The 10272-nt window shown below is 40.8% G+C and overlaps 2 protein-coding genes across 2 annotated transcripts; one reads left to right on the top strand and one right to left on the bottom strand.

Moving 5' to 3' along the window:
* Window positions 1-2891: 2891 nt before the first annotated feature.
* On the top strand, window positions 2892-5011 carry V1514DRAFT_343990 (uncharacterized protein; the record flags this gene model as incomplete). Its single annotated transcript, XM_066929168.1, has 2 exons — window positions 2892-3492; window positions 3570-5011. 2 exons carry the CDS (start codon window positions 2892-2894, stop codon window positions 5009-5011), a joined length of 2043 nt encoding a protein of 680 aa, XP_066782124.1.
* A 63-nt stretch (window positions 5012-5074) lies between these two features.
* V1514DRAFT_334597 (putative death-receptor fusion protein-domain-containing protein) lies at window positions 5075-10224 on the bottom strand. Its single transcript, XM_066928258.1, has 5 exons — window positions 10142-10224; window positions 9904-10079; window positions 7011-9846; window positions 6017-6910; window positions 5075-5966 (listed from the first exon to the last, which is right to left on the bottom strand). The coding sequence occupies exons 2-5, from the start codon at window positions 10071-10073 to the stop codon at window positions 5229-5231; spliced, it is 4638 nt and encodes a 1545-aa protein (XP_066782123.1). The 5' UTR covers window positions 10074-10079; window positions 10142-10224; the 3' UTR covers window positions 5075-5228.
* Between the last annotated feature and the right edge of the window lie 48 nt (window positions 10225-10272).

The following is a 10272-nucleotide window of genomic DNA, read 5'->3' as shown; positions in this document are numbered from 1 at the left end:
GGTATTATAATTGCCACTCACTGAACATAACAATTTCAAATATATTCGTTCCACAGTACACGCAACAGCAAAAGCAAAAGCAAAAAAACTCCAATGGTGTAAACAAGCGCACGTAAGATGTACACTAAGCTAGCTAGGGTATGGGTCTAGGAATGGTTAGGGTAGAATAGTGATTGTAGTATAAGAGGAACGTTTCCCTGTTCGTCATCTCAATTAAGACTACAGTAAACCCTCGCTATAGTAAGATATATCTGGTAGAAATATTTGCTTCTTATATCAAGTGCTTACTATAGGAAGTTACCCAACAGTCTATGCCATTTTGCATTTATGCATTAAATTTAAAGTTATGCACAAAAAAGCTTTTTAAGTCATACTGGCTCATTTTAGATGTTTTACAGCGTCTCGTAAATTCCCCAAACTGCTTCAATGATTCCAGAGCACTTTTGGAATCCTTCTGTTGTTCACCAAACAACTGCAAAATTTTGTAGGCTTCATGAGCCATTTTACTTGAAATCAAAGGTCTGTCCTCCATTTCCTCATCAGACTCTTCACTTTCAGGCTCAAATTGAGCGTGAATAATGGCTTCTATATCCTCAGTAGGTTCTTCAGAAGTTTCACCCACCGGGTTGAGAAATGAATGTATATCCATAATATTCTCAATATGCGAGCTGAGACATAACTCAGATAGTCCCCTTTCAAGATCTTTAACTATGTTCGGGTCTAAGCTATTGTCATAATCAGTAGCACCTTCCAAGGTGGGTTTCCAACAAGTTGATATGGTTTGTGGTGATATCTGCCTTTTGCAGACATCTATTCACCAACGTATTGCCTAGAGTACATTCATGGTTTTCAATGGATTCTTCTTGTTTTCATACTCCTTTAGCATGTACCGGACCCAATGCTTTTTCCATAATGCCTTCCAAGAGTTTATTATCCCTTGGTCCAGAGGTTGGAACCTACTGGTAGAATTGGCTGGTAGCCATATAGTATCTGTATAATTCAGTGGGTGATCACTGGAATTAATTCGGTTTATGGCTGCTTCATGCCCCAAAAAATTGTTTATCAGGAGAACCACTTTTCGACCACGCATACGATTGTCAAACCATCGAAGCCACTCTTCAAAAATTTGACCTGTCATCCACGCCTTGGCATTACTGCGCTAGACCATATCAAAGTTGTCAATATCACTGCAGCCCGAAAAGCCTGAGGTGTCTTGGCGTCTTGGCTGTACCAATAAACCATATTGGCAAGCGCTTCGATCCATCAGAATTGCAGCAAAAGTGTGCAGTGATTCGGGCCTTTTTTTTCTACCAGGCAATGACCTAGTGGAAAGACTTCATCTGGAATCAACTTCCAGTACAAGGCAGTTTCATCACAATTAAAAATAACTTTGTAATCATAATCTTCCAGGGCCTCTCGTATTTTACACATTTGTGCATTGGCATGAAAAGGAACGCTCACATCTTCACCATGCTGCATGTGCATCTTGATTGATTTACGTTTGTGAAAATTTTGTAACCAACCATTACTGAAAGCTGGCACATCTTGGTCCTTATATATCGGAATCATGTTCCAGAATTCTTCCGCCTTTATTTTTAAAACATCAGAAGTAATAATCACATTTTCTTGAACATATTCAACCCATTGGAACAAGGCATCCTCAAGTTCTGGCCAATTCTCCAGACACTGCTTTTTAATGTTTTTAAATGACATGATAGGATTATCTAAGTTTTTGTATCTATCTGAAAGAATTTGAGAAATTGTTCCAGATGCACGAATGTGATCAAATTTATTTTGAAACCACTCACGAAGATCTTTTTGAGAAGCATGAGAGTTGTCTCTCTTTCTTTGGCGCAATGCATGTTTTTCAGCCAATGTAATTGGTCTTCGTGTTGTTTTTGAAGTAATGCTGGGTGTCATTATCGTGAAATTGAATTAGAGATGGTTGCGTAAGACTACTTTAAACAGTAAATACATAGTTTATGAATATGTTTAGGGCCACCTCGAAAATCCCTAAAATATTAGTAAGATCTTCTTATAACGAAAAATCTTCTAATAACTAAAAACAATTTTGGAAAAGAAAAAACCTTACTATATCGAGGATCTTACTATATCAAGGCTTACTATAGCGAGTGTTTACAGTAACTGGTTTGGCATACAGGCTACGAATCCCCGCACCCTGTTACAACTACTAGTTATTATAGATGAGCTTGCACAGCGTTTTAGTCAGTTAATTGATCGATCGACAGATGTAATACCAGTGGAGAGAAAACGCAGGAAGTTAGCATGAGCTCCCTTTTTAACTATACTACAACCTACACACGGATATAATGTTAATGCAGTGCAAAACATTATATATACTTATATTGATCAATAAATCTTGCAAAATATGTGGTTTAAGGCGGACGTTCAATCTTTTCCAGGCAAAACATGTAACTTCGACACCTGGTCATTATATGTTAAATCAAGTCACACTGCAAACAGTGCTTGGGATTTTCAGGTGTGCATTGGCTTAATTTTCTGTAATTTAAATATATCTATCGTACAACATATGGCAACCTAAAGTTTGCAAACATTAAACTTCATGTTAAACATGAAATACTGTTAAGTTTTTAGGTATGAAACCTTAATGTTTTAAACGTACTCTGGCCCAATTTTTTTTTTTTTACTTTCCTGCTTTCGATGACTGCGACTTTTAAAAATTCAAAGTTGAATCGCCCGCTTTAATTTTTTGTTGGTTTATGTTTACTTGCTTGATCAAATCAGTTCTAAGGCGTTCACATATTTCTTTTTGCAGATTTTCACATCATCAACATTGTATTTCATTTTCTGTTTCAATCAAGACCTGCAAGCGGCATTATTTCAAAACCGAATCCGCCATAAATTTTAAAATGTCACAATCAGATATTGACAACGTGATTAGCAAGTTGGCAAAACTTGGCATTTCGTCACCTGATTTGTTTGAGTTTGAAGGTGGCAATTTTGCTGGCAACCAGTTCGACGTGTTTCGAGCTTACGTGGCCAACCAGCTTTCCAAAATCTCTGGCGTGGCAGCAGAACTGATCGTGCCCGGACTCGAATGGACGCAAACTGCTGATCGGGGTGACCTGGTTCTTGCCGTACCCAGGCTTCGTGTGAAGGGTAAGAAGCCAGATGAGCTTTCTGCAGAATGGGCCAGCAAATTCCCTGAAAACAAATTTTTGAGTAAAGTGGTCGCAAAAGGACCGTTCTTGCAATTTTTTTTTAACCCGTCGTTGGTGTTCAACCTCGTGATTCCAGAAATTTTAAAAGATAATAGCACGTATGGTAACGCCACGTTCGGAAACGGCAAGCGTGTCGTGGTCGAATTCTCTTCACCAAACATCGCGAAGCCTTTCCATGCAGGTCATTTGCGGAGTACAATCATTGGCGGCTTCCTTTCCTCCTTGCACGAACGATTAGGTTTTGACGTTGTTCGGTTAAATTATCTTGGTGATTGGGGAAAGCAATTTGGTATGTTTGCATGCAATATGGGCATTTTATCTTGAAGTTTTTTTTTTTTTTTGTTTTTTTCTAATCTTAATAATTAGGCCTGTTGGCAATTGGTTTCCAAAAATTTGGAAGTGAGACTGAACTCGAACAAGATCCGATTAATCACTTGTTTAAAGTTTACGTTACCATTAGTAACGCTCAGGCTACCGAGAAAGATGCCGGTGCCGGTGCAGAAATTGTGCAGAAATTGAAGCAATCGCTCGCAGTCACGTCGTTGACTGCTGAGAAAAGATCCGAGATTGAAGCTGAACTCGAACAGGCGACCAAGACCGCGTCCGAACTCGCGGTCAAGGCTGTCGAGGCTGCGCAAACGTTATACAAAAACGCGCCGTTCACGGATGCCGAAGCCGTGTTGGCCGATCCGTCGTATTTCATTTCCCGGCCGATCGATTCCGAAGCACGAGCTTATTTCAAGCGCATGGAAGACGGTGACACGGCCGCGTTGGAAGTCTGGCAACGATTTCGGGATCTCAGCATTGTGCGATATCGTGACACGTACGAGCGATTGAACATCAAGTATGATTACTATGATGGCGAATCGCAAGTTTCGGAGGAAAGCATGAACAAGGTGATCAAGTTGTTTGAAGAAAAGGGCATATTGATTGAAGATGGCGGTGCCAAGATTGTAAATTTTGCTCCGTATAACAAAAAACTTGGCAAGGCACTCATCCAAAAATCAGACGGCACGTCGTTATATCTCACCCGTGACGTTGGCGCCGCCATTGAACGTTACGAAAAATACAAGTTTGACAAATTGATCTACGTCGTGGCCGCGCAACAAGACCTGCACTTGCAACAACTATTTAAGATCATGGAACTTTGTGAATTCCCCTGGGCCAAAAACATGCAGCATGTTAACTTCGGCATGGTGCAAGGCATGTCGACCCGCAAGGGCACGGTCGTGTTTTTGAACACGATCTTGGAAGACACCAAGGACGCCATGCACGACGTTATGAAAAAAAATGAAGCCAAGTACGAGCAGGTCGAGAACCCGGAAGAAGTGGCGGACCTGGTCGGCATATCGGCCGTCATGATTCAGGACATGCAATCGAAACGGATAAACAACTACAAGTTTGATTGGTCTCGCATGTTATCGTTCGAAGGCGACACCGGCCCGTACTTGCAATACGCGCATTCCAGGCTTTGCTCGGTCGAACGCAAGGCGGCCAACATCAGCCGTGACGAACTGTTGCAGGCAAACTTTGAATTACTCACCGAACCCATTGCCGAGGAACTTATTCGTGTGCTGGCTCAGTATCCTGACGTGCTGGTTAACGCTCACCGAACGTTGGAACCTTCCACTGTGGTGTCGTACTTGTTCAAGCTTACGCATATCGTCTCCAGCTGTTACAACATCCTCTGGGTTGCTGGTCAAGAAAAAGAACTTGCCACAGCTCGTCTTGCTCTTTATTCTTCCGCAAAAGAAGTGTTGAGAAGTGGCATGGTATTATTGGGATTGACTCCGGTTGAGAGAATGTAAAAACGATCCAAAAAAAATAAAAAGGAAAGGGAAGGGACAAAAAAAAATAAACTAATAATAAATGTGCATCTAAATTATTTAACTTTTTTTCTAAATTGTACATTATGTTTTAATTTTTTTTTAGAATGTATGATACAAATGAATTAAAGTAAATAAAATATATAGTTACATTATTAAAAAAAAAAAAACACGTTTATATATAGAAATTGCCCGTTTCTCATAACGTCCAATCCCAGAGATTATGAAGTTCAAATTTTTCGCCCAACTCTGCTACCCGTGCTTGTGCTTGCACTAAAGAATCAATCTCGCGCTCAGGCAAGACTCGCCGTAACACTTTTGAAGCTGCGATAAGCTTTCTGCCAATCAAGAAAACTTGATCATGGCCAGTCCAACCAAGCGGGCCGTCTGATTCTTGAAATTCAATAATCTTAATCAAGGACTCAAGTCCATCGATCGTCCATTTGCGCAGGTATTTCCATTCTTGATTAAATTCATTCTGGTTCGAAACTGATGATGCAAGTTTAATCAACAAGCTGGCCCACAAATCAGCATCTTCAACATCATTGCGGTACAGGTTTTGTTTCTCGACCACAAACAACGCGTTATCGGGAGTTAATGCGTTGGCGAGTTGCCCGCCAGCCGGCGTGCCGTTCGTGGTCAACCGATTCACCAACAACCTCATGGTTCCTGAAAACTTGTAATCAACCAATGATCGTGCGAAATCGATGCGGCAAGTTATCGACGTCGTGCTTGTCTGATCCTGTGCAACCACGAGCTTGCAAGAATTAATAAATTCCGTGGTCACGTCCCGCAATTCCTCGTCATCATCGGTCAGGTAATCAAATAATTTGAAATAAACCAAAATCAGGTTAGGACCGACCGTGGCCGATAACGACATGTTTGTTTTGACGTATAAAATTACCGAGTTCAGTGCTGCTTGACGATTTGAAAATGACTAGCCCAACCATGTTAGCTCTTAAACCTTACGAATTATTTTTTGCTTACCTCGTCATCCCCGGAAAATAAATTGACAAGTTTAAACCATTCATCAAACTTGTCACCGTCAGCTTGGAAAACTGCGGTAAACGTTCCCAATGCTTCTAATGATGCCTCGGCCATTAAATTCGATTCTCTTGAACTAGGATCAATCGAGCCAAACAAAACCTGCCACACTTGCTGATCTTGATTTAATAACGACCGCGGGCCATGACTAAGGATTTGTGAAAAAAATCGCACCGCAGGTCCGCGGACTTGATTCCATGATTCAGATTCGATTAATGACCAAACCGATTTAGCCAACGGCTCGAATGCTGATGCATTAATTATGGATAAATGATTGGATAAAATTGAAATCGTCAATCCACGTGAACCGTAAGCGTGCAAGTGCAGGCTCTTCAAGACAACCTCCAAATCATTTTCAGAATACTCTTGCGACAGTTTCAATACCGCGTTTTGGATTGCATATTCTGTAACCTGTTCTTGCAGTAATTGATCACCTACAGAATTTAGTGTTTGTTTAGATTCAGTCAAATCTAAATTTTGGGCCAGGTAATGATTAAACCTTGTCCGCAGTTCAGCCGCGTCATTGTCACCGGTAATGGTTTCAAACGAGAGCACCTTATGCACAACGCGAATAAATTCAGTAACACATGGCGAGCAAGTGTTTGAAGACAATTCTGCAAACTTTTCATTTACAGAATTAACCACGTAGGCCGGCAATGCGACATATTTGTCATTCCTGCGTGAAACTGAGTTCAACAATTCATGTAGAGCAAGTAATGCCCCGTGCAATTTATTTTGTGATCGTACTGATAATTGGCCAAGAAGTTGAGTAACTGAATTAAGCCAATTGTCGGTACTGACAAGAGCGAGAAAAGACTTGGCAGCTATTTCTCGAACCTATAATGACTAAAATTTAGTAAAAACTATTTTCAACCAGACCTAAAAAAAAATAAAAATAAAAATAAAAATAAAAATAAAAATAAAAATAAAAAATCACCTTCCAGATCCTACTCGAAAGGCAACTCAAAATGAGTGGCTTGAAAGAGTTCAATCCTTGATAATCATTTGTCCCTTCCAATCGGGCCAGAAGCGATAACACGGGATAAACTGTTTCGACATGAGAAGTATCTAAAGAGCCTAATTGATAAACATGTTCTTCCAAACTGGTTAAAAGAATATCTTTGACATGCTTAAACCTGCTAAAGAAAAGCCTCGCGGACATGGTTCCGACAGTCAACCGCGAATCAGTAAACTTCCTACTTCCAAACAGCCTGTTTTGTAACGCGGCAAACAACATGACGCCACAGTTTCGGATTGACCATACTTCACTGGCAAACGCATTGATTGCCAGCTCCAAAGCTCGGTCAACGAAAAATGCTGACGGTGCCGATAGTTTTGTTTCAATAAATATGGTTTTTATACAATTTAACGCATGCACTTGTGGAAGATCCATTTTTTCTTCTGACTTTGAAACTGGGATCAGCGCGATTTGCTCTAATTCGTCAAACGTTTGGCTCAGCAATGGCCGGTCCGTGTCAGCTTCAGCGGTAAGAACCCCAACGACAAGGTACGGAATGCCGCCTGATCTTCGAGTGATATACTGAGCCTTAACTTGAATCAGCTTAATATTACCTTCAAGCCATTTTTGGGGAAGATTGCGTAACTGCTTGGAATTTGACTGATTGCACCTGTTGCAACACGCCACGAATGTTGGGTACACAGACGAAAACGCGCCGCGGTGGCGGATGGTGGCCAGTTCGGTCAAGAGCAGACTGCCAATGTCGGTCACCACTGAATCATCAAACAACTGTTCCGGAACCCGCGTGAATAGAACAGTGAGCAAACCACTCGATTCACCGATCGCCCGCCAAGCATACGAAAGCACGATTTGGGTTGCCGATCCGTGCTCGGCATCCAAAACTGCTTGATAAGTTTCATCAATTTCTTCAGGCATGTTCCCCTCGGGAGAATCGTGACTTAAAACCGGCTCGGTTAGTTTCCAAATCGAAAACGACAACTTGTAAATCCGTTCGTGAATTTGTTTCCAGGTTTCAATTTGCTCAAGATTGGAGTAGTCAAGATTTTCAAATATGTGCCTTAGCCCTGTCAAGTATCCATGCAACGGGTAGTCCTTAACAGCAACCGACAAGTTCTGCTCTGCTTGACGGATTGCATTTTCTAACTGACCAACAAGGCTTTTGAGAAACTCGAGTTGCGACGAGTTATTCAATTGAGAATAAAGATAAAAAGCCAGATCCACAATCTTGGCCCCGCCATCACCTTCTCGTCCTCGCAAGCCGGTAATCATCTTCATACCCTTTGATGCATACGCATCAATAACTTTTTGCTTTTTTGTTATTGTCGTGCCTTGAATGAAAAAACTCTCATAAGGAGCCATCTTGAGAAGTTTTTCTGAAGTTTCACGAATATCTTCATAATTATTTATAAGATTATCAATAAAAAGACGAATCATTGTGCTCGTGTAAATGGGAATATGAAATGGGAAATCTAAATGGTTCTTGTCGTGCCATTTTGCATGCACGCGATTATCAAGTCCGGATCGGATAAGCGACGTGAGCAATCGCAAGCTCATGTGAATACGTTGATATGACGATCCAGGTCGCAAAAGTTGTTGCAAATAATTCAAATACTTGTTTAAAAATTTCACGTTGACCTGGATTCGTGCCTGCAATTCAGAAACTCGCTCTGGCCTGTTTTTGTCCTTGGACTTGTTAATCTCGCGCGTCATTGAATAACATGAATCTCTGATTCGCATGGTCATTTGCCTCATGAATCCATACACCATGTTTCTAAATTCAGGATCGGATTCCAAAATTAAGTCATCGAACGAATTAATCAAAAGTTCCAATACGTCGGTTGCGATAGGTTTTGACGCTTGTGGGCATGAAACCGCTAACGAAAGCCCACCGATTCTCAAATCTTGTGAAGAATGATGAAGAAGTTGTTTCAAAAATTCAGTTGGCAAAGCAGAATGATTATTTTCATCGACCAATAACGCAAGATCTTGGCCGATTTTGAGACAACCGATAAGGACTGAAATATCTGTTTCATTCTCCGATGGCTTCTCTTGCAATTCCTTAATGAAAATTTTGTAGGCATGAGGAGATTCTCTGAAAATGTATGGCAAAAGATAAACCTGGATATGTTGTCTTAAATTTACATTCCTGAGTGCTTGCAAAACATCGCGATCCCACAGTCGCAGCCATTGCTCATCCAAGGCCAATTTCAAACTGTCATCTTTGCTTGATGAAATATTAGCCAACTTAATCCGGCTTCTACGAATCGTAGTGAGAATTGCGGTTATCATTTTGGAAACCGGATTGGCCAACGCGTTGCTATATGTCAATCGCAGCGAGTCCTGAATAAGATTTGCGTCCCTGCTAAGGATTACATCACCGCCAAGTTGCCGGGCAAGAATTTCAAGTGTGAAATAAACAACCCTCATTGTCCTGGGATATTTCAAAATTTGTTCTACCCATTTGCCCAACCTGATGTTTCTCTGTTCTGGGTTCCAAGTTCGTTCGATTAACAATATCGTCTTTATAAATAATTCCCGCAGCGCATTGCCCAAGGCGGCACCAGAATCAGTCCAATACTCGCAAATGTACTCAAAAATAGTATTAATGTGCTCAGCTGAGCTCGCATTGCTCCGTTCGCATAGTTCAGTGACAAAGTGCGGGTTGAGAGCACAGCATTGACTTGCTCGCTGTGTCCATACCGTAAGTGCATCACATGCTATTGTTCTGTAATCTCCTAATGCTGGAGACTGAATCAAAGAGCTGTACAAGTGAGGATATAACTCCCATAGTGACCTATAATCATTTTTAGCATGGGTCATTTGTATTTCGTCGTTATAAAATATTACATACGCCATATCTAGGTTGCCAGATAAAAATCTGTCAGCCTTGTTAGATACAATGTATTTTCGAAGCCGTAATAAGTCAGCTTCTTTCATGCAAACTCGCAAATCTCTGCCACTGATCGTGGCCCTGATCTCTGCATCACCAATGGTGTTGGTTTCGTTCACAGACGTGGACATTGTTCCCTGATACATGTTAATTATTAACAGCCTCAAAAATAAACCGAAAAAAAAAACTTCGTTATTACCCCCAAACAAACTTGTATTTCTATTTTTGCATATATTAAGTGTGTACTATTCCAAAGGTAACTTAACCTGAATTGATTATCGAACGTCGTTTTTTTTTTTTAAATTTCAATAAAGACTCGGTAAAGTGAAA

This window comes from Lipomyces japonicus (assembly GCF_038497905.1).
Source record: "Lipomyces japonicus strain CBS 7319 unplaced genomic scaffold V1514scaffold_34, whole genome shotgun sequence".
NCBI lineage: Eukaryota > Fungi > Ascomycota > Lipomycetes > Lipomycetales > Lipomycetaceae > Lipomyces > Lipomyces japonicus.
The sequence above is the reverse complement of the archived record's forward strand: the minus strand, read 5'-3'. Positions and strand labels throughout refer to the sequence as shown.

Bases quoted from the DNA above. Each gene is read 5' to 3' on its own strand.
- V1514DRAFT_334597 (XM_066928258.1), bottom strand. From the start codon at position 10,073: ATGTCCACGTCTGTGAACGAAACCAACACCATTGGTGATGCAGAGATC. The intron at 9,847-9,903 runs GTATGTAATATT...AAATGATTATAG, and splicing joins TCTGGCAACCTAGATATGGC to GTCACTATGGGAGTTATATC. The intron at 5,967-6,016 runs GTAAGCAAAAAA...TGGTTGGGCTAG, and splicing joins TATTTTCCGGGGATGACGAG to TCATTTTCAAATCGTCAAGC.